The 24,254-nt window shown below is 41.2% G+C and overlaps 1 protein-coding gene and 1 non-coding gene across 4 annotated transcripts in view; both read left to right on the forward strand.

The window, feature by feature from the left end:
- CHMP3 (charged multivesicular body protein 3) overlaps positions 1-23,538 on the forward strand; it is an 83,659-nt gene extending 60,121 nt beyond the window's left edge. For all 3 annotated transcript variants that reach the window (XM_014792758.2, XM_087436465.1, XM_087436464.1), the window contains 3 exons: positions 18,755-18,876; positions 21,971-22,085; positions 23,001-23,538. In XM_014792758.2, coding sequence (XP_014648244.1) covers positions 18,755-18,876; positions 21,971-22,085; positions 23,001-23,143 — 380 coding nt within the window. In that variant the 3' untranslated portion in view covers positions 23,144-23,538. The remainder of the gene's footprint in view (positions 1-18,754; positions 18,877-21,970; positions 22,086-23,000) is intronic.
- Positions 15,772-15,878, forward strand: LOC147915897 (U6 spliceosomal RNA). Its single transcript, XR_015553705.1, has one exon. It is a non-coding gene; the product is annotated as a U6 spliceosomal RNA (small nuclear RNA).
- Positions 23,539-24,254: the final 716 nt, after the last annotated feature.

The raw sequence follows: 24,254 nt of genomic DNA on the forward strand, positions 1-24,254 counted from the left end.
GTTTTTGGATGGAATGCTCTGTATATATCTACTAGGTCCATCTGTTCTAGTGTGTCATTTAAGGCCAATGTTTCCTTATTGATCTTCTGTTTGGATGATCTATCCGTTGGTGTAAGTGGAGTGTTAAAGTCCCCTACTATTATTGTGTTACTGTCTATTTCTGTTTTTATGTCTGTTAATAATTGCTTTATATATTTAGGTGCACCTACATTGGGTGCGCAGATATTTACAAGTGTTATATCCTCTTCTTGGATTGTTCCCTTGATCATTATGTAATGACCTTCTTTATCTCTTTTTACAGTTTTTGTTTTAAAGTCTATTTTGTCTGATATGAGTACTGCTACCCCAGCTTTCTTTTCATTGCCATTTGCATGGAGTATCTTTTTCCATCCCTTCACTTTCAGTTTGTGTGTGTCTTTAGGTCTGAAGTGTGTCTCTTGTATGCACCATATATATGGGTCTTGTTTTTTAATCCAGTCAGCCACCCTATGCCTTTTAATTGGAGCATTTAGTCCATTGACGTTTAAAGTAGCTATTGATAGGTATGTACTTACTGCCATTTTTTAACTTTTTTTCCTCAGTGTTTTAGTAGTCCTTCTCTGTTCCTTACTTCTTCTATACAGAATTGATGGTCTCTTTAGTTTGACCTCTGTCTGAAAGCTCTACTCTGTAACTCCCCTCCTCCCTCCTTTTTTGTTTTTGATATCGTATCTAACCTTTTTTGTGCATTTGTATCCATTATCCTCTTATCATGGAAATAGATAATTTTTCCTATTTGTGGTCTTCTCTTTTCCCCTTAAATCAGTCCCTTTAACATTTCTTGTAGCACTGGTTTCTTGGTGACAAACTCCTTTAATTTTTGCTTGTCTGGGAAATTTTTGATCTCTCCTTCCATTTTGAATGATAACCTTGCTGGGTACAGTATTCTTGGCTGTAAGCTTTTTCCTTTTAGCACTTTAAATATATCGTGCCATTCTCTTCTAGCCTGTAAGGTTTCTGCTGAGAAGTCAGCTGATAGCCTCATGGGGTTTCCTTTGTATGTAACTTGAATTTCTCTTGCAGCTTTTAGGATTCTCTCTTTATCTTTAATTCTGGACATTTTGATTATGATGTGTCTTGATGTGGGCCTCTTTGGGTTTATCTTGTTTGTGGCTCTCTGTGCTTCCTGTACCTGGATGTCTGTTTCCTTCCTTAGGTTAGGGAAGTTTTCATCTATTATTTCTGAAAATAGATTCTCTGCCCCTTTGTCTCGCTCTTCTCCTTCCGGGACACCTATAACACGGATGTTAGTGTGCTTGATGTTGTCCCAGAGGTCCCTTAAACTGTCCTCACTCTTTTTAATTCTTTTCTCTTTTACCTGTTCAGCTTGGGTAATTTCTTCTAGTCTTTCTTCCAGCTCACAGATCTGTTCTTCTGTATCCTCTACTCTGCTTTTGAGTCCCTCTAGTGAATTTTTCATTTCCAGTATTGTATTCATTTCTGATTGGTTCTTTTTTATATCTTCCATTTCTTTGTTGACATTCTCACTGAGTTCATCTGTTCTTCTCCCCAGATCAGTGAGCATCCTTAACACTCTTAGTTTGAACTCTCTGTCAGGTAGGTTGCTCATTTCTGTTTCACTAAGTTCCTTTTCTGGGGTTTTGTCCTGTTCCCTTACTTGGAATGTATTCCTTTGCCTCCTCATTTTGCCTCTTTCTCTGTGTTTGTGACTACGTATTAGGTAGGTCAGCTACGTCTCCTGCTCTTGGATAGGTGACCTTATGTAAGTGATGGCTTAGGAGGCCTGCCGTGTGCTTCCCTCAGTTCTCAATGTTTCAGGGGTGACCCCTATGTGGGCTACGTGTGTCCTTCTGTTGTGGCCTGTTTGCTCTCCCTGAAGGCACCCAGGGAGGCCGAGTTATGCTCCTGGCCAGCTGTTGTAATGCTCAGCTGTTTGTAGTTGTTGTGGGCCCTTCAGTCTCTTTATCAGGTGTGGGGAGCCCCAGCACAGTTGGCTGCAAGTTCTAATACCACATTTGTGTTGCAGTATTTCTTTTAAGTGAGTAGGCCCCCAGCGTGGCAGGTTGTTAGGCTCAGGGCCTTACAATTGCTATAAGCCTCCAGCCTTTAGGTCTCTTGTCACGTCTCTGAGGATTGCTTCTGGGTGGAGCTGGCCTCAGGCAGGGGAGCACCCAGTTGTTTCAGGCTTTGGAAGGTGGGGCAAACCCCCTATGTGGTCTTTGAGAAGCACAAGTCTTCTGCAGTTGAGAAGTCCTGCTGCCCACAGGTCCACACACACAGTCAACACAGTCTTGCCCCGTGTTCGCACCCTGACCTCCCGAAGCGGACCCAGTCTCTCCACGGCGGGAGCCCCACACACTCCACCATTGCCCCACACTCTCCACCCGCTCCTTGTGCACGCCCTGCCCCACTGAAGTCGGCTCAGTTGCCAGGCTGCAGAGAATCCAGTCACCAATCTATGCAGGCCCACAAGTCACCGGAGGGCTTCTTGTTGGGTGGGGCCAGTCTCTAGGGTGGGTTGCCCGCCCTGGCTGAGCTGGATTAAATCTGTGCTTTAGCGGGTGGGGCAGACCCTGGGCTAGCAGGCCTCAGGGAGAACTCTAATGGCGTCTGTGTCAGCATGCCCACACCAGGCCACAACAATGGCCGCCACCAGTGTCCCAGTCCCTGGAGAGGTCTCACCTCTCACCGAGATGCACTCAGGGCCTATCAGGTGAGTCTCTTTTCACCAAAGCACTGTGCACCTTTCTTTCTGGTGATTTTAGGTTGCTTTCTGAAACGGGTGAGTTTGCGCGTGAGCCCTTTAAGAGCCGATTTTAATGTCTTTGTTAACCAGCTTTTCTGGGGGTACTCCCCAATGTTTTAGTAGCAGGCAAAGTCAGATATTATGCCACTCGCCTCGATTGTGCTGGGTCCACAAAATGCCCACAGCGGGGGCGCTCCCTGGCTCAGGGCCCCGCTCCTCCGGGGAGGCTGCGTACCTGTGGGCTGCTCCCGGGCAGCCGTGAGGCGCTGCAGCTCGTGAAGCTGGCGTTTTTCCTCTCCAGAAAGGAGTTTCTGCCTCTTCTACCTCAGTTAGGATTGTCCGTTTTTGCAGGAGTTCCTCTTATCCAGTTTTCAGTTATGTCTCAGGGGTAATTTTTCCACGAGTAGTTGTAAATTGGCTGTGTCCGCAGGAGGAGGTGAGTTCAGAGTCTGCCTACGCTGCCACCTTGACTTCTCTCCTGGATGTGGTTTTTTAATATGCCTAATAATGAATATATCATCAGTTTCTTCAGTTACTAAAGAAAATTATAAATTGGGAAAGAGTAAAAAAATATGACAATCAAACTGTTTTTACCTCTTCTTAAAAACTGTGTCATTTCAGCCTGCAAGTGATGTAGTTAGGCTCTTTAAATACTGGATGTATAATCTAGATGTATACCTTTTGAACAGGCCATGTATTCAGTACCATGAAGAAATAGTCTAGTCTTAACTGTCATTTTGAAAGCTTAAGTAAATACTCTTGCCTTTTACAGCCAGCATCGAAAGTTTCATATTTACTCTCTATTTTTCCTGCAACATGCTGAAAAGATACATATTTAGTTGACCATGATAAACTTATTTTAAAAGTCTTCAGTATTTCCTTTACTGAATCAACATCAGAAAACATGCAACTTCTTCTGCCTTATTTTCTCCTATGAATAAAGCAGTGTATGTGCAGCCTCTTTTTTCCCCAATTACAGGATAATATAGTAGATTCTTGTGTACCTATCACCCAGAACCAACACAATTTGACATTTTGTTATATTTGCCTCAGTTTTTATATCATAAAAGAAATAAAACGGTATTACTAAGGTTGGAGCTCCTTTAATGTGCCTTCCCAATTCCATTTCCTTGTCTCACTCCCCAGAGGTAACCACTAATATGAATCTTAAAATTTGTATAAATGGTATTATTATACTATATACTGTTCTCCATGATTTTTCCTATTTGTCCTTGGATTTTGAAATATACCCATGATAAATATATTTTTTAACTACTGGATAGTATTCCATCATATGGATGCATCACATTTTATTTTTCTCTTCCCCCATTGATGGACATTTATGTTGTTTCAGTTTTTGCTGTGACTGTGCTGCTGTAAATGTCTTTTCACTTGTGCACATGTGTAAAGGTTTCTGTAGGACAGTCATATACTTAGAAGTAGAATTGCTGGGTTAAAAATAGCTGGGTTTAAATTTTGCTCAAATTGCAAAATTGCTCTCCAAAGAGGCTTTACTATTTTATATTCCCACCAGCAGCAGATGAGAGTTCTTTTTCCATACCTTCTCACCAACCCTTGTTAGACTTTTTAATTTTTGAGAAATGCTATCTTGTTATAACATTTCTCTGGAACTAGTGAACTTGATTACTCTCCTCTGTTCACCTTTTATTCCTGTGTACTGATTCCAAAATACCTTTTCAAGCAGTTATAGCTCACAGATAATCATTAATCTACGTGAAACAAATCTCTTCTCCTGTAGCCTGTACTTTCAGTGGCAAATATGACAAAAGCTCTCTTATGTACTGCAGCTAAGAGCCTATTATCCTTTAAATATACATCCATAGAAATATGTTATCTTTGTTTCAAATATATGTTATATTGTGGCTTTATCACAACTGAAAGGTAAAATATCTGCTGTTTGATCTTTAAATGTTAAAGTGCTCTAAGGGTCCGTTCTAGATCCTCTGCTCTTTTCCATCTTCACTCTCTCTCCCCGCTGGGTGATCTCATCTAACCTCATGCCTTTAAATGCCATTGATTTCCAAATTTTTATCTTCAGGCCTGACTTTCTCACCTGTTGTATAGTTGGCGCCTCCACTCATGTCTTAATGAGTATGTCAAAATTCGTGCGCCCATACAAAAATCTTGGCTGGTCTTATTTCAGCTATATCTTCACCTAGTCCTTATATTTTCCCCTGAGAATCCAAGATATTATTTAATTGCATCTGTAGTTATTTCCACTTGGATTGTTAAATCCAAATCGGGGGTTCTATCCTTTCTGTTCCTTGGTCCTTCAGTTCTTGGGTGTGTTCATGTGATCATTTCCTTTCCACTGTATTTTTCTATTTCTTTCTGAAAGCAAAAGATGTTAGTCAGCTGTTAGATTTCCCAGACTGATTCTTTAATTTTTTTATCTTTCCTGTTTTCCATTTTGAAAATAAGAATAGTACCTTCCTCAGAGAGTAGTCGTGAGGCTTTGTTCAGTGTCTACACATGGTAATTGCTATATATGTAGGTTTTAAGTATTATTGTCATTGTCATCATCAATTTTGTCTTTGTGTTCTGTTTTCTGAGAAATTTCCTCAACTTTATTTTCCATTTTTCCTCTTGAATTCTTTATTTTGGCTATCTTAATTTTAATTTCCAGGAGAGTTCTCTGATAGTTCTTTTTTAAAAATTATCGTCCTGTTCTTATTTCATGAAGACAGTTTGTCTTATTGATAGTCTTCTTTTTGAAATTTTCTTGTTTCTTGCATTGTTTCTCAGAGCTCCTTCTCCCCACTATCCCCTTCTTCCTATCTCTCTCCTCTTTTTTAAGAAAGAAAGAGAGAGAGGGAGGGAACAGAGGAGGGAGGCTGGATTAAGTGCAGGCTTCATGAGGACCTTGTCCAGTCTTCTCAGGCAGATAGACTAAGCTACAAAGAGCAAAATGATAATTCATTTAATAAACCCTTTCTTTTAGCCCCTATTATGTGCCAGATATATTGCTGGACACTGAGGATAAAATAGTGAACATTGCAAGGGGTCCGCCTGGTGGCGTAGTGGTTAAGTTCACGCACTCCACTTTGGCACCTGGGGTTCGCAGGTTCGGATCCCGGGTGCAGACCTATGCACCACTTTATCAAGCCATGCTGTGGCAGGCGTCCCGCATATCAAATAGAGGGAGATGGGCACAGCTGTTAGCTCAGGTCTAATCTTGCTCATCAAAAAAAAAAAAGTGAACTTTACAGGCCCAGTCGTTGCCCTCTAGTTATGGGGTGAAAAGCAAATAATTGGATAAAAATAATAAATTTAATAATCAAATAAATGGATATTTATAATTGCAAACTGGGATGAGCACTCTAGGAGACTGTAAAAGGGAAATGCAGTCAAGGATGGCTCCTTTCAGGCACTGATGATATCTGAGGGAGGATGAGCAATTACGTGTATGTGTGTGTGCGAGGGGGTGTGCCAACCAGAGTGCCAGCCAGCGTGTATGAAGGCCCTGGGGCCAAAAAGAACTGTGCACTCAAAACACTGAAGGAAGTTCTAGGAGGTTGGGGTACCTGAGAGCAAGGGGGAGGGATGGCCAGAGAGGATGAGCAGGGAGGTGAAGAAGACAGTTTTTACAGCTGTTAGGAGAACAAGGGTGTTCAGAGACAAGTTCAGATTGAGACATGCTGTAGTGCTGGTGCAGATTAACTGCAGTGGGAGTTCAGAGGAAAAGTATTTTGGAGAGAATCAGGGAGGCATCTGAGCAGAGGGATTAGGGTGCACAAAGGCTCAGGTGAAATATTTCAGACTGGGTTCAGCAAACAGCACTTGATTCAGTTTGACGGGAGTGTATTAAGGGGAGCAGTGGGAGGTAAAACTAGAAAGGTAACTTGGAGTCAGAGTTTTGAGAGTTAAGCTGAGGAACTGTCATTTCATTTCGCCGGCAGTGAAGAGCCTTGGCACAGTGTAAGCACAGAATACAGATGCAGGGAGGGACTGATGTGGCAGGATGGGGGGCGGTGGGACCTGAGAGGTGACGGGTAGGGCCTGACTAGGTTAGTGCAATGGGACAGAGTGGAAGAGAGGACACTATGAAGAACTGTTCTGGATGCAGAGTAAATGGACTTGGTGAGGCTATAAACAAGCCTGGGATGCTCCAAGCCATTGAACCTGCAAAGACTGCAGGGCCGTTAAAAGACATTGGAAACCTAGGGAAAGGAACGGGCCTAAGAGAGAAAGGAGGTTCTATTTCCAGTCTAGCTCTAGACCATAACCCTGCTTCCCCAGCACCTAAGCACAATGCCTGCAGAGGAGTCCCCAGGCAGGGTTGTTGAGAGGGTTTAAAGTAGGATATTGCTTGTTGGCAAATTAAATACAGCAGAGAAGGTAACTGAGGGTAGAACCTGGGAAAGCAGGAGGGAGGAGTCTACATTTTGGGAGTGAGAAAAGATAAAACTAGAAATACTGTAGTGAGAGTTCCCTAGAGGTCTCTGTTCATTTTGCCCTTGGATGTCCCTCATCCCACCCCCAGCATGTTGCTGCTTTGAAAAGCCCCCGTTTGATGAAGTCCTTCCTTTTCCTTAAGATGTTCCTCTATTAAAATGCAGATGTCCCTGGGAGGGGTAATATGTTAAGCCTTGTCAGCTGTTAATACATTGTCATGATTAGATGCTTTCCAAGTGATAGCTTTCTGACACCAGCTTCTTGCAGAAGACAGATGATGAGTTTGTTTTCATTGGGGGAGAAAGTTAAGAGAGGTTCAAAGGTGAGGCAGGAAATAGAATTACCATATGATTCAGCATTTCCACTTCTGGATACATACCCAAAGAATTGAAAGCAGGGACTCAGACAAATATTTGTACATCCTTGTTCATAGCAGCATTATCCACAATAGGCGGAAAGTAAAGGCAACTCAATATCCATTGAAGGATGAATGGATAAGCAAAATGTGGTATACACTCAATGGAATGTTATTCAGCTTTAGAAAGGAAGGAAATTATTTTTTTAGTAAGTTAATTTTTATTGAGGTAACATTGGTTTATAACATTATATAAATTTCAGGTGTATATCATTATATATATATTTTTTTTAAAGATTTTATTTATTCAGTTTTTTCCCCCCAAAGCCCCAGTAGATAGTTGTACGTCATAGGTTCACATCCTTCTAGTTGCTGTACGCGGGACTCGGCCTCGCATTGAACGGAGAAGTGGTGCCTCGGGTCGCTCCCGGGATCCGAACCCGGGCCGCCAGCATCAGAGCGCGCGCACTTAACCGCTAAGCCACAGGGCCGGCCCTCTATCATTATATTTTGATTTCTGTGTAACTATATCATGTTCACCACCCAAAGACTAATTACCATTTGTCACTGTACACATGTGCCCTTTTACTCCTGTCAGCCTCCCCTCTTCCGCTCTGGTAACTACCAATGTAATCTCTATATCTATGTGTTCGTTTGTTGTTGTTTTTATCTTCCACCTATGAGTGAAATCACATGGTATTTGTCTTTCTCTATCTGATTTATTTTGCTTAGTGTAATATCCTCAAGGTCCCTCCATGTTGTTGCAAACGGCAAGATTTCATCTTTTTTATGGCTGAGTAGTATCCATTGTATATATATGCACCACATTTTCTTTATCTGTTCATTCATTGATGGGCACTTAGGTTGTTTCCAAGTCTCAGCGATTGTGAATAACGCTGCAATGAACATAGGGTTGCAGATATCTTTTCAACTTCAACTGCAGATATCTTTTTCAATTTCTGGGTATTTTTGGATAAATACCCAGAAATGTAATAATTGGATCATATGGTGGTTCTATTCTTAATTTTTTGAGGAATCTCCATACTGTTTTCCATAGTGTCTGCACCAGTTTACATTCCCACTAGCAGTGTATGAGGGTTCCCTTTTTTCCATCCTCTCCAACACTTGTTATTTCTTGTCTTTTTAATAATAGCCATTCTGACTGGCGTGAGGTGATATTTCATTGTAGTTGTAATTTGTATTTCCCTAATAATTAGTGATGTTGAACATCTTTTCATGTGCCTGTTGGCCATCTCTATAAAAAATGTCTGTTCAGATCCTTTGCCCATTTTTTAATTGGGTTGTTTGTTTTTTGTTGTTGAGTTGTATGAATTCTTTATCTATTTTGGATATTAACCCCTTATCAGATATATGGTTTACAAATATCTTCTCCCATTTGGTAGGTTGTCTTTTCCTTTTTGTGATGGTTTCCTTTGCTGTGCAGAAGCTTTTAGTTTGATGTAGTCTCATTTGTTTATTTTTTCTTTTGTTTCCCTTGCCTGGGAAGACGTGATATTCAAAAAGATGCTGCTAAGACTGATGTCAAAGAGCGTACTGCCTATGTTTTCTTCTAGGAGTTTTATGGTTTCAGGTCTTACATTCAAGTCTTTAATCCATTTTGAGTTAGTTTTGTGTATGGTGTAAGATAATGGTCTACTTTCATTCTTTTTGCATGTGGCTGTCCAGTTTTCCCAACACTGTTTATTGAAGAGACTTTCTTGTCTCCATTGTATTTTCTTGGCTCCCTTGTTGAAAATTGGCTGTCCATAGATGTGTGGGTTTATTTCTGGGATCTTGATTCTGTTCCATTGATCTGTGTGTGTGTTTTTGTGCCAGTACCATGCTGTTTTGGTTACTATAGCTTTGTAGTATATTTTGAAATCAGGGGGTGTGATACCTCCAGCTTTGTTCTTTTTTCTCAGCATTGCTTTGGCTATTGGGGGTCTTTCATTGTTTCATATAAATTTTAGTTTTCTTTGTTCTATTTACATGAAAAATGTCTTTGGGACTTTGATAGGAATTGTATTGAATCTGTAGATTGCTTTAGTAATATGGACATTTTAACTATGTTTATTCTTCCAATCCATGAGCATAGAATATCTTTCCATTTCTGTATGTCATCTTCGATTTCTTTCAACAATGTTTTATAATTTTCAGTGTACAGGTCTTGTACTTCTTTGGTTAAATTTATTCCTAGGTATTTTATTCTTATTGTTGTGATTGTAAATGGGACTGTATTTTTGATTTCTCTTTCTGCTATTTCATTGTTAGTGTACAGAAATGTAACTAATTTTTATATGTTGATTTTGTACCCTGCAACTTTGTTGTATTTGTTTATTATTTCTAATAGTTTTTTGGTGAATTCTTTAAGGTTTTCTATATATAAAATCATGTCATCTGCAAATAGAGACAGTTTTACTTCTTCCTTTCTAGTTTGGATCCCTTTTATTTCTTTTTTTTGCCAAATTGCTCTGGCTAGGACTTCCAATTCTATGTTAAATAAGAGTGGCGAAAGTGGGCATCCTTGTCTGGTTCCTGTTCTTTTTTTTTTTTTTTTTTTTTTTAAGATTTTATTTATTTTATTTTTCCCCCCAAAGCCCCAGTGGATAGTTGTGTGTCGTAGCTGCACATCCTTCTAGTTGCTGTATGTGGGACTCGGCCTCAGGATGAATGGAGAAGTGGTGCCTCGATGCGCACCCGGGATCCGAACCCGGGCCACCAGCATCGCAGCGCGCGCACTTAACCACCAAGCCACAGGGCCGGCCCGTGGTTCCTGTTCTTAGAGGGATAGCTTTCAGTTTTTCACCACTGAGTATGATGTTGACTGTGGGTTTGTCATATATGGCCTTTATTATGTTGAAGTACTTTCCTTCTATACCCATTTTATTCAGTTTTTATCATAAATGGATGCTGGGGAAGGCAATTCTGACACATGTTACAATATGGATGAACCTTGAAGGTGTCATGCTAAGTGAAATATTCCTGTCACAAAAGGACAAATAACTATATGATTCCATTTCTGTGAGGTACCTAGAGTAGTCAAATTCATAGAGACAGAAAGTAGAATGGTGGTTGCCAGCAGTTGGAGGGAGAGGGGAATGGGAATTTAAGAGTTTAAGGGGGCAGGATTTCAGTTTGGGAAGATGAAAAAGTTCTGGAGATGGATAGTGGTGATGGTTGCACAACAATGTGAATGTACTTAACGGCACTGAACTGTACAATTAAAAATGGTTAAAACAGTGAATTTTATGTTATGCGTATTTTGCCACAATAGTAAAATAAAGGTAAGGCATGCCTGGGTGCTGAGCCATGGTGGGGTCCTGGTGGCAAGGACTCAATGTGGGCTCTAACCCCTTGGGTGGTGGGGGCAGAGTGTCTAGAGGGACAAGAAAGGCAATAAAAGCCTGGGAGGGCCAGGCCCGGGCGATGCCTCTCCCAGGTACCTGTTGTGATTTCCTTCTCTGGCCTGTTTCTCTGTTTTGTTTCCTTGCTCTGATCAGAGCACTTGAAAGTGAGTTTGCAAAGTGTAGATCTTTGATGTGAAATTTAAACCAACATTGAATCACATACATTTTTCATAATTTTTTTAGTTAAAATTTTTAATTTAAAAGTTATCTAGGCTTACTGTAAAAAACAATATTACAGAGGCAGCCCAGTGGCATAGTGGTTAAGTTGGTGTGCTCTGCTTTGGTGGTGTGGGGTTCACAGATTCAGATACTGGGCGCAGACCTGTACAACTCGTCGAGCCATGCTGTGGTGGTGACCCACATACAAAATAGAGGAAGACTGGCACAGATGTTAGCTCAGGGCCAATCTTCCTCAAGAAAAAACAGGAAGATTGGCAACAGATGTTAGCTCAGGGACAATCTTCCTTTCCAAATAAAAAAAAGGAAAAAATTTACAGAAGTATGTAAAATAAAAAGTAAATGTTCACCAATTCTCTTGTCTTGGCCTCAGCCCTCTTATCCGCTAGTAATTACTGTTAGAATACCATCCGGACTGTTCTGCAGTTTGCTTTTTTAGTGTAACAGTATGTCATTATATATACACTTTTATTTATTAACTAAGTCTATAAGACAAAGCCCTTAAATAAACAAATAGGAACAGACTTTTCCCTTTATTTGGCATTTAATGTTTAACTGTGATCTAGCATATGCAAAATTAAAATTCAGTTTCTTTAAGGTTTGCTGAACAGTAGTAATCTTCTAAACTAAATATGTATCTGTGTTATGCATTGTCCACAGTGGTGTTTATTCAGTGGTTTTAAATGTTTTCCTTCGTAACTTTTACCAAGTCAAATTCTATAGAGCAAATTGTCTTTTTCAAATGAAATGTTTTTCCTTTACACAAACAAAATGCAATATTAAGAAATTTTTAAAAGGGTGAAAAACATCTGCCTCCCTAGCAAATTGATTGTTTCCGCTTGTTTCACATTAAATTTTAGTTTTTATTCATATGAGTACTTATTTTACTCAACTGTAAATGTGGTGTAAGAACACAGAATTGGGGGCTGGCCCAGTGGCACAAGCGGTTAAGTGCGTGCGCTCCGCTGCAGTGGCCCAGGGTTCACCGGTTCGGATCCCGGGCGCGCACCGACCCACTGCTTGGCAAGCCATGCTGTGGCAGCGTCCCATATAAAGTGGAGGAAGATGGGCACGGATGTTAGCCCAGGGCCAGTCTTTCTCAGCAAAAAAAGAGGAGGATTGGCAGATGTTAGCACAGGGCTGATCTCCTCACCAAAAAAAAAAAAAACACAGAATTGGCATTAAGTGACAGTGACATGAGACAGTTGTCCATCTATAGTTTTAAAGCCCATCCCTGGAGCAAGCTCATCAGAAAGCCATTTTCACCCCCTTTAGCTTTGCTTCCCACAGATATGCCTTTACTGAGCTGTTTTCGTAGTGTTCCTTTGCTTTTTTTTTTTTTAATGGATAAGAAACAACCATACGAAGAATATTTCTGTAACTTCTATACAGTTACTGGTTCAGTCAGTAAAGATTGTCTATGAAATTTATCTTAGAACCTAGTGCTGGAAAAAAATGATTTTTCCCAGTGAAACAGTGTGCTTCTACCAGTGAGTGTCCTACAGCCCCGAACGGTATTAACTTTTGTGCCTTAGCTGTTGAGGTGCTCAAAGCCACATTTATTCTCAGTTGCACTAGCCAACAGGGAGCAATTTTGCCCCTCCCGGGGCATTTGGCAGTGTTTGGAGACATTTTTGGTTGTCACAACCAAGGGAGGAGGGATATTGCTACTGGCATCTAGTGGGTAGAAGCCAGGGATGCTGCTAAACATTCTAGAATGCATAAAGCCACTTACAGGGAAGGATTATCCATGATGCCATTGTTGAGACACCTGGGCCGGCACTTAAGGAATCAATTCACCTTTTTGAGCTTCTGTATTTAGTTTATACCTGCTATATGTGTCTTTTTAATAAACAGCTTCAAATTATTTTTTCAAGTGGTAGCATATAAATTATAAATAAACTTGACTGTAAATTTTGAAAGTTTCCCAAGTGTGCATGGTTCCAATAACTTTTTATGATGTAATTCCCTTTTATGGCCTTTGGTTTGGGTTCCCTATATTATAGAATGTTTGTACTATCCTCTTTTTCTTTTAATTTTTGTCTTTCTGTTCTTTATTTCTTATCATGTGCTGGATATTTCCTTTCAAATCATTTATCTTTTTGTGTGTGAGTGTGAGGAAGATCAGTCCTGAGCTAACATCCATGCCAATCCTCCTCTTTTTGCTGAGGAAGACTGGCCCTGGGCTAACATCCGTGCTCATCTTCCTCCACTTTATGTGGGATGCCGCCACAGCATGGCCTGACAAGCGGTGCATTAGTGCGCGCCCGGGATCCGAACTTGGGCTGCCAGCAGCAGAGCATGCGCACTTAACCGCTACGCCACGGGGCTGGCCCTTAAATCATTTATCTTTTAACTGTTTTTCTTAACCTTGTTATAAGGAAGAAATATTCTCCTCAAAGACATTTACTTTTGAGGCTTGAATGTTTTTAATATCACCTCTCTTCTCTGGGTTTTCACTTGTCATTACTGTGAAATGTCATTGTAAGTTGCCATATTTCCTTATAATTGTATTCATTCTGTTTGTAACTGCCATGTTCCAGTTGGCTTTTAAAATCCACAATCAGTCTAGTTGGTGAGTGTGTTGCTCCCCTGGGCCCTTGCAATCAAGGAGCTGCATTTTGCTGTTAATGCCATTTTTAGTATTTATTTTCATTTCCTTTTCTGATTTTTTAATTTAACTGTAATTGCCACAGGAACCTGTGATAGGTAGAGAGAGCTTTGTGGTTTTGCTGCTTTCATTATTGGTGTCAGCTTCTTTTCAGAATATTTCAATTGGTTTTTGCGGCTACTGATTATGAAGCTAAGTCTGTATTTAGCTACTTTGTTTCTATCTTTGGTTATTGTTATAATAATATTCATAACAGAACTTGTATTTTTATTGTATAATATCTTTTATTTTCATTTGTATCTCTAGCAGGCATGGGAATATAGTGTTTTCTGAGGCTTTTTATATTCTTTTTTTTTTTTTTTTTTGCTGGGAAAGATTCGCCCTGAGCTGATAGCTGTTGCCAATCTTCGTCCCCCTGTCTTTCCCCTCCTCAAAGCCCCAGTACATAGTTGTATATTCTAGTTGTAAGTCCTTCTGAAAGTTCTTCTCTGTGAGCTGCTGCACGGCTACCGACAGACAAGTGGTGTGGTTCCATGCCCCGGAACTGAACCGGGCCACCAAAGTGGAGCGTGCCAAACTTGAACTACTAGGCAATCAGGGCTGGCTCTTTACACTCTTTTCTGAGGGCTTTTTAAAAATTAAGGTTTTTGTTTTGAGATAATTGTAGATTCACATACGTGTGGTTGTAAGAAATAATACGGTAGGTTTTGTGTACCCATTACCCATTTTCCCCCAATGGTAACATCTTGCAGAATTATAGTACAATGTCACAACCAGGCTATTGGCACTGATACAGTCAAGCTATAGAACGTTTCCAGTTTCCATCTCTACAAGGATCTCTCATGTTGCCCTTTTATAACTATACCCACTTCCCTCCCATCCCCACTCCCTTCTTAATCTCTGGCAACTGCTAATATAATCCATTTTATAATTTTGTTATTTTAAGAATGTTATATAAATGGAATCAGACGGTGTGTAACCTCTTGGGATTGGCCTTTTTCACTCAGTATAATTCTCTGGAAATTAACCCAGGTTTTTGCATGTATCAATAGTTCATTCCTTTTTTTTTTATCGCTGAGTCATAGTCCATGGTATGGATATACCTGTGTTAACCATTCACCTGTTGAAGAACTTCTGGGTTGTTTCCAGTTATCAACTATTATAAATGAAGCTACTATAAAAGTGTACAGGTTTTGTGTGAACATAAGTATTCATTTCTCTGGAATAAATGCCTAGTAGAACAATTTATGGTTGCATATAAGAAATTGTCAGACTGTTGTCCAGAGTGGCAATACCATTTTAAATTCCCACCTGCCAGTGTATGTGATCCAGTTTTTCCGCATCATTTGCAACATTTGGTGGTATCACTGTTTTTTATTTTAGCCATTCTGGTGGGTGTGTAGAGCTATCTGATTTTGGTTTTAATTTGCATTTCCCTAATGGCTAACAATTAGGGACATTTTTTCATGTGCTTATTTGCCATCCGTATCTCCTCTTTGGTGAAATGACGCTTCTCTGCTTTTGTGTATGTTCAAAATTCTCCACAAAGAGTGCTGTAAGATTAATACTTTTGTGTTTATTTCTGGATTTTAGTTTCTTTTCCTAGATCAGTTGGTCTGGTTTTGTCACTAGTATGCAGTCATTCTGTGTCTGTAATTGAAAATTTGGGGGGAACTAGTTTCTGTTTGTTGAAATCCCTCCCTCTCCTTTTGCCATATGAAATTGGTTACTGTTTTATTTATTTCTATAAAGAAATGTTCTGGAATTTTTATGGTCAGTACAGAAGAGGAAATATGTATTTCTGACCTAATACTAAATAATGTCATTATATGTAGGAGCACCTGAGGCTTTGTAAAACCACCTCAGTGCTGTTTGCTATTAAGACGCTAATATGTTTAACATTGTTTTAATGCAATTTGAACATGATAGTTTTCCCTGTTGTCTTCTAAATTCCTTCACTGGTTTATTCAACCATTATTTGAGTGTCACCTGTGTCAGGCACAATGCTAGGCACTGGGCATAAAATCATGAGTTCATCTCCAAATAAGAAAGAAATCTAGTGCTCTCTTGGGCAGCACACATACCAAAATGGGAACCTTACCAAGAAGATTAGCATGGTCTCTGCACAAGGATGACATGCAAATTCATGAAGGGTACCATATTAAAAAAAAAAAAAGAAATCTGCCCATCAGGTGCCCACTGTGTAGAGCTGTCAGTGGGGCCCTGCACTGCACCCTGAGGGGGGAACGTGTGCGTGGGCCCTGAAGCTGGATGGAGCCTGGAACCCAGAAAGGCCTTGGGGTGGGCTGGGGACGGGCTTAGCAGAAAGAGCTGGAACCATGAAACACTGCTCATTTTATTTCATGATCTTCTGTGTGACTTTGTTTTTTCTAATTTTAAATGTCAGCTAGTTTTTATAATGCTAACATTAACATTTTCTGTAGAATTTTAACCTTTTTATTTTGGAGATTCTTTTTTATTATGAAATATATACATAGCTAAGAATCTTCTGTGCTCTGCTTATTCATCCCTCCCTCCCCTAACCCCTGGCCACCACTGATCTTTTTACTGTCTCCATAGTTTTGCCTTTTCCAGAATGTCCTATAGATGGAATCATATAGTATGTAAGCCTTTCAGATTGGCTTCTTTCACTTAGTAATATGCATATGCGTTTCCTCTATGTCTTTTCATGGCCTGATAGCTCATTTCTTTTTAGTGCTGAATAATATTCCATTAACTGGATGTACCACAATTTATTTATCCATTATTGTTGTTCACTTGCAAGCAACATCTTGGTTGCTTCCAAGTTTTGGCAATTATGAATAAAGCTTCTAGAAACATCCGTGTGCAGCTTTTTGTATGTACATATGTTCCAACTCTTTTGGGTAAATACCAAGGAGCACAGTTGCTGGGTCACATGGTAAGAATATGTCTAGTTTCGTAAGAAACGGCCAAACTGTCTTCCAAAGTGCTGCACCATTTTGCATTCCCACCACAATGAACGAGAGCTCCTGCTGCTCCACATCCTCGCCTGCATTTATTGTTGTCAGTGTTTTAGATTTTGACTGTTCTAATGGGTGTGGAGTGGTATCTCGTTGTGGTTCTAATTTGCAATTCCCTAATGACATATGATGTTCAGCATCTTTTCAAGAGCTTTATTGCCATCTGTATATCTTCTTTGGTGAGGTTTGTGTTTAGGTCTTTTGCCCATTTCTAATTGGGTTGTGCATTTTCTTATCGTTGAGTTTTAAGAGTTCTTTGTATACTTTGGATAATAATTCCTTATCAGATATGTCTTTTGCAAATATTTTCTTCCAGCTTATGGCTGTCTTCTCGTTCTCTTGTAGGGGTGGACTATTTTTATTATAAAATAATTTTTATCTGCCACATCTGCTTTCCTCGTGGAACATAGAAAATACATTTTAGTCTAGTCTTTTACTTTCCTCTATGTATGTACCTTCTTTGTTTTGAGTTTCAAGTGTACAACATACGTTTATTTTCGCCTTTTAAAAATCCACTTCCCCAATCCTGTTAATTGGTTATCAAATTAAATCTTTTTGGATTAATTTTATCTCTAAGTTCATTTTTGCTTCCTCTTTTTCCCACTATATTGATTCTTCCTTTTCATGTTTAACTATCAGAAATCTATACCATTTTCAAAATACAAATTTTTCAGTATTTAACTTAACACTTGTCACACCATGTTTTTTTCTATGTCTCCCATCTTTTTTCTCATTTTTACAAATTCAGCTCAAAAAAGTTTATTGAACACATGTCATGTTCAGGCACTCTCTCTGGGATACAGACTCAGGATGCAAATTAGGATAAAACACTGGCCTGTGTAGACATCAAACTTTTATAATTCAAACAGAATTATGTGGAATTTATTTTATTTTTACTCTTCTTGTCTTATTCCCATCACTTACCTTTTTACAATAGTCAGTAGTAACTTTAACATTTTAGAATTTGTCTTTTTATATCATGATAATGGCACATATAATTTATTGCTTATTGCAGTCATAGAGATTCTTGACACTTCTGTAATTATACTAATCTTAACAAATAGATAAATATTTTACTTTCCCATTCCAATGTTAAGGGGAATGAAGTGTTCTCTGCAACTAGCAAACTTCCTTACTCCTTTAGAAAAATCGCAAAATGCCGTGTATGTCACCTAGGCATTTCTCTGGTCATTCTTGTTTTCCCTTAGATGGGAAAGCTTCCTAGAGTCTTGATTCAGACGGAGGTCCAGTTGTAGTGACCCGTGGCATAGCCAGCATCGCAGTGCTAGTGGAGGTCTGTGTGCCGATCTTGGTGAACAGCTTGATGTATAGCATTTCTCAGAACTTTGTCTCATGAAGTTCCAAAACAGATTTGGAGGGTTGCCAACTCTATTTTGACATGTTAATGACTTTAAGGGGGAAAATGATCATTTACTTCTACAGTGATTTCTTATAAAGAATATATAGTATGTATATGATCTCAGACTACAGAAAAGTTTTCTGAAGCAAGGAACCGTAACCACCTTACACTGACACATACATACACTCACTACGTGCTTACCCTGATTTCTCTCATTTTCCTGAGAAACAGTGGCAGGTTTCTCCAGAGCAGCTGCCACCCATAGGCTGGTGTATGGGGAGCACTACTTGGGTAGCCTAAAGCCTTCTGTTTTCCACTGTGGCCCTGGCAAGGTCTAGAGCTATTCTTCCCATGTGTGATTTGTCCAGGGCGTCACAGTCATTCCTAGCTAGCTTCCTTCCCTAAGGGTCAGATGCAGGCCTTCAGGCCACTCTCCAGGTTGGCCAGTTGGTGTGAGTGCTCCATTTGTACCTATTGTAGGCAAAGTAACACACAATTTAGAAAAGTCAGTCTCTTGGTCAACTAGCACAGTAATGTATTCCGTAGGTACATAAATAGCTGTGAGAGCCTACCTACTACCGCTGCCTCTTATTAGAATGGCTTGTAATTTGACTGTCTCTCTCTATTCCATCCTGCGTCTTATTCTGTTGAACAATCCTAACTGATACCTTCCCTTTCAGCGGTTTTGCGAGTGGCTGGTTCCCTGCAGAAGAGCACAGAAGTGATGAGGGCCATGCAGAGTCTTGTGAAGATCCCAGAAATCCAGGCCACCATGCGGGAGCTATCCAAAGAGATGATGAAGGTGACCTGGGGCTACCCTGCATCCCCTTCCAGACCACTGAGTCACTCTCAGCAAGTGGCAGGGGGCTAGGGCTAGGGCTGGAGGGGAATGGATAGACCACTGTTGCTAGACAGAAGTGATTTTGAGGACACAGGAGCAGCTGTTAACACTGGTTGAAATCATCTGAGCTGAGCTTGGCAGAGACTGGGTCAGATTGCCAGAGTGTTCCTTAGAAGAAGCGAAAGTATACCCAGAGGCCTAGGAAAGGTGGGGGATCCAGGGAGCAACTGTTTCGGATTCAGGGAGCTAGGGCTTACAGGCTCTGACATGAGCAAGGAAACAGAAAACCCAAGTTCCTCCGTCTGCTCAAGGGGAGTGTTAGTGAAGCTGGCGAGGGAGGTCGTTGTAGACTAGGGATTGGCAAACTTTTCCCGTTAAGGGCCAGATAGTAAATGTATTTCACACTTTGTGGGCCGTACATCTCTGTTGTAACTACTCAACTCTGCTCTTCAGTGTAAAAGCAGCCACAGATATTTAAACAAATGAGCATGACTGTGTGTGTTCCAATAAAACTACTTACAAAAACGGGCAGTGGACCAGACTTGGCCTGCGGGCTGTAGTTTGCTGACCCCTGTTTTAGACTAAAAAGGAGAGACTGAGAACCAAATAAAAAGTAATAATTACCTGCCCCTCCCTGATCCACTCCCAGGATCAGGGCCTGGCAAGGACCTATAAACTGGCCTTCAGACAGGGACAGGGCTCAGGAGGGTGTTGTTACTGAGCCCCCTGCCAGGCAGGGGTGCATCACACATACTGTCCTATAGAGTCCTCCCAGTGACCCTGTGAGGTAGGTATTTTTTTCTCCCATTTTACACAAGAGGAAACTGAGTCTTCAAGTTACCAGGTAACTTACCTAAGTGACCGTGATAGTCAGTGACAGATCTGGAGTTGGGGCACAAGTGTCTGACTTCATTGCCTGAGCTGCCTCAGAGGAAACAGTGATACAGATGGAACAGATGCTGGTTCATGCTTCGAACTTGTGGCCTGAGAGCCAAGATTATACTCCTGAAATTCTTGTATATAGCTCGTGCATGGAAATTACTTCCCTTCCTCCTAAGGAATTTCATTTATGAACTTGAATTATATACAGGGTTCTAGGGCATGGGAGAGAGGAACGGGAGAAGAAAATTGATGGAAAAGAAAGGCAATGTAAGAAGCCCAGAACCCAGGTCTTTGGAGTGAGAAACCCTGGGCAGTAGTAGTGAGGAAACCAGGTCAGGAGGGTGTGTCCTTTAAAAGTAGTGTGTGGATGTCTCATCCCCCAGGTTGTGGTGACTGTCCATCTAGAACTGGATAACAGGTAATTCTTCACATGACTTCAGGCCTGCTCATTCTAACTCATGGAACCACCAGGATCTAAGGGGGGATCTTTTCCACAATGGTTTCTGAACCCTGAAAGTAATACAGATTTGGAGGAAGGCTTGCATGTAGTAGATAAATAAACATTTACTGAATTCAGCCAAGGATGCATCCCCAGGTACAAACTGAAGCCTCTGATGGGCGCCCAGCTCCTTGAGGTCAGGGACATGATCTTAGTCATTCTAATTGTCCCCAGACCCTGGCCTGTTGAGTGGCACAGAGCAGGCATTTGATGAATGGTTGCTGATTGATTGAATGAACGAATGAATGAATGAATGACAACTTCTAGCTCCAGGATGTAGAGGCTGTTAACAGTCAGGATTCTGGTAGGCTCTTTTAACCAGTTAGGGAGTATGTATTGAACCTCTTCTACAATAGCCTCCAGCACTAAGATGAGGTCCACCCAGGCCAGAGGGCTCCACCTGTATGACCTTGAATGCACATTTGTTTATTTGTTCAGTTTAGTTGCGAGGAAAAGGTCTGAGAATGGGCAGAATATGGTACTAGCTGGATTCATGTCATTAAGAGTCACTTGTGTGGTCTGGCAGCAGAAGGGGAGGCAGGAGAGAGGGCGTGCTTTGAATCTGATCCCATCAGCATGGTCAGTGAGGTCGTGCCCTGGCTGAGTGCAGGGGAGCCAGGGCTGGAGCTCCACACGTGACCTTCTGCTCGTTGGATCACTGGAATGTCAAGGTACAAAGCAACGGGCTCGGTTACTGCAGGTTGCAGAGCAGTCAGGATTTTTCTCTGGCAGCTTCTCAGAAGCCTGAACCCATGCTTTCCCTCTGCCACCTCCCCACCGCCCCAGCCACCCAGCCGCTTCCAACCTCTTCTGCCCAGGGGTGCCAGCGGCCCTCTTTTTGACACTGGAGGGTGCTGTTCTGATCTTTTGCTTCAAAACCAAACAGAAAATAGCGCCTTATCTGGGAGCAGAGAACACTGTCCAGCAGGGCAGACTGCAGGGCCTGCCTGCGTTGGCCAGTGTTGGAGCGGTTTTCTCGTGCCCCATGGTGGTGCCATGCTTCCTGGAGAACAAAAGGAGGGTGACTGGCTGGCTTCAGGTTGCCAGGCACAGGGCATCCAGTAGAGAGTCTGGGCATTACCTTGATGGGTCCAGAAACACTGTCTTATCGGTTCTCTCGGGAGTGGATGATCAGGCTTTGGTGAATTGATTGGTCCTTGCTAGACCCACCGGACTGACCCGGTGCCAGCAGCTGTACCTGGACGTGCTGAAGTACTCGTCAGGACTTTCTGGGATTCCAAGGAGCCCCACCTGCTCTTGGTATTTGTTACTGTAGTGTCTACTATGCCTCCAGTCAGTTTTCACACTGTTTCAACTTCTGCACTCACAGATTATATTTGCAACGTCAGGAGAGATGCTTCGCAAGACAGCTCAGGACATCCTCTCATCCGTCAGCAAGTTCTTCCCCAAGTGCTGCCATTAGAGTCTGGGTTACTTTGTGAAACTCTGCTGATAGAGGCCCCCTCCAACCCTGGTGATAAATTTGGAGAACAATTTCCCTTTGGCCTTTTGCAGAGAGGACAGTGCCTGTGGCCAACTGTCTTGTGTGTTAGCCCTCGAAAGAGTGGACCAGATTGGAGACACAGGAGCTCGGTTGCTGCTCGACTCATAGAGGTGTCTGTTGGGAACAGATTTAACAGTTGAGGGAAGTGACATGGTTTTTTCTTTGTTTAGGCTGGGATCATAGAAGAGATGTTAGAGGACACTTTTGAAAGCATGGAGGATCAGGACGAAATGGAGGAAGCGGCAGAAATGGAAATTGACAAGATTCTGTTTGAAATTACAGCAGGTATGACCCTGAGATTCTTCCTCTTTCTCCCTTCATTTTATGGTTATTCTTCTTGGAGTCACTAAATTATCTAGTAGCTTTTTCTTTAGGTTATAACTCCCTTACTTCTACATGTTTTATTTTAGATTATGCAAGTTATTTCTTGAAAAATAAGCACAATATCTAGAAGCATCTTTTAAAAAACACAAAGCATTTTTTAAATTCCTAGAGTTCTCAAAATGTTAAGGGGAAATCTTGCGTTCACATACTGCTGTTGGGAGCCTAAATTGGTATCGACTTTCTTGAAAGCAATTTGGCAGTAGCTATCAAAAGTCCTTGACCTAACAGAATGACTTCTGGGAGTTACTCTAGTAATTAAGGATGTGCTGAAAGATTTAACTCAAGGATGTCTATAGTAGCATTATTTATAATATTGAAAAGTTTGAAACAAGCCAAATACCTAATAATAGAGTACTGATTGAATCAATTGTTATATCTGTTTTAATGGAATACTTTGTTTTGATAGGTAATGTAGAAACATATTCATTGACATAGCAAGATGTTCACAATGTATTATGTGGAAAAAGCCTTGTTACTTAAATACATACTTTTGTGTAAAAAACACGTCTATAGAAAAAGTCTGGAAGGGGGGATAAATAAAAATAGTAATTATCTCTGAGTGACGGTTAATGAGTTTTTAAACTTTATTTTTACTTCTAGATTTTCTGAGTTTTATGTTTAATGAAAAATATAATTGGTGAGATTTAAGTTTTGTTGGCACATTTGTCATAGGGAGCAAAACCCCACCACAACAGCTTGTTTTATTGCCCCTTTTCTGTTTCTTGTTGGACTGATCCAGGCATGAAAGGCAGGGAAGATAAGAACCACTTCTTTAAGCCGATGTTTTGTTAATCTCTTGTCTCTATTTCTTTTCAGGGGCCTTGGGCAAAGCACCTAGTAAAGTGACCGACGCCCTTCCAGAGCCTGAACCTCCAGGAGCGATGGCTGCCTCTGAAGACGAGGAGGAGGAAGAGGCCCTAGAGGCCATGCAGTCCCGGCTGGCCACACTCCGCAGCTAGGGGCTGCCCAGCTGGGCCCTCAGGCTCTTCTCATGGCCCACCCGCTGGGTGTGCACACACTCCTCTGAAGCAGCCGCCATTTATGTATCTCTTGCACTACACTTCTGAATGAGGCATTGCATTCTGGAGAAGTTTCTCTGCTAGTATCTCTTCACTCTCTGCAGAGGTTTTGGGATCTCGACAGGATTGTTCTTGAGAGGTGGTGTAATAAATGCATCATTTTTAGGAGTATCAACAGAAGTTTCTTTTCGGAGGGAGGGCAAAAAAAATCTGTCTTCTCGCAAAGCACTTCTGAGAATAGAATTGATTGCCTGAATATTGAGGACTCTGTACATTTTTTTGTCTGTAAAACACTATATAAATGGATTTTAATAAATTTCTGCTTTAACACTTGGTCTTACTGTAGATTGTTGTGTGTGATGAACTTTCAAGGTGTTTGCTGTCCCAAATTATTTCATATGTTGGCCTTGGAAGGAGACGAGGTGCTATGGCCAGGCATATGGGACTTGGAAGCTCAGCAGAAGGGGCTCCTGCTCTGTGGATGCTGCTCCTCGGCCTTCACAGACATGGTGTGGGAGCCACTCTTCTGCTTTTTGTCACGTGTTTAACCTAAACGTTGCTTGGGAATCGTGACCCCTTGTCCTGTTGGCTGGATGGCTGGATTATGTCCTGAGGTGTGTGTGTAGCTTTCCTTCCTTCCTTCCCATTGCAAGTTGCACCCAGAGCAGACAGCTGTGTGATTAGGACTCTTGCACCCTCTGCTTGCCTTTCCCTGCTTTGAGCTGGTTGTCTAGATGCATGGGATATGAGCCTACACGTCAGTGTTTTCTCAAAGCCAGGAGCTGAGCAGTGAGAGGCATGGTATGGTTATGCATTATAAACAACTCTCACACATCTGAGACATTCTTAAGTTACATTTATAAATAATTTAGCAGTAGCAATTTATGTTTGTGTGTGTTTGATAGTTTACAGAGCTCTTTGACATATGTGGTCTCATTCAATCTTCACAAATAAGGAAAACAGCTCAGCTTGCTGAAGTGACATATCCTAAATCACAGGAAGTGGCAGAGCTGGGGTTACCCAGATCCCTCTGGTCTAAGTCCTGTGTGCA

Source organism: Ceratotherium simum, chromosome 11 (assembly GCF_057802395.1).
Source record: "Ceratotherium simum simum isolate JZ-2026a chromosome 11, ASM5780239v1, whole genome shotgun sequence".
Lineage (NCBI taxonomy): Eukaryota > Metazoa > Chordata > Mammalia > Perissodactyla > Rhinocerotidae > Ceratotherium > Ceratotherium simum.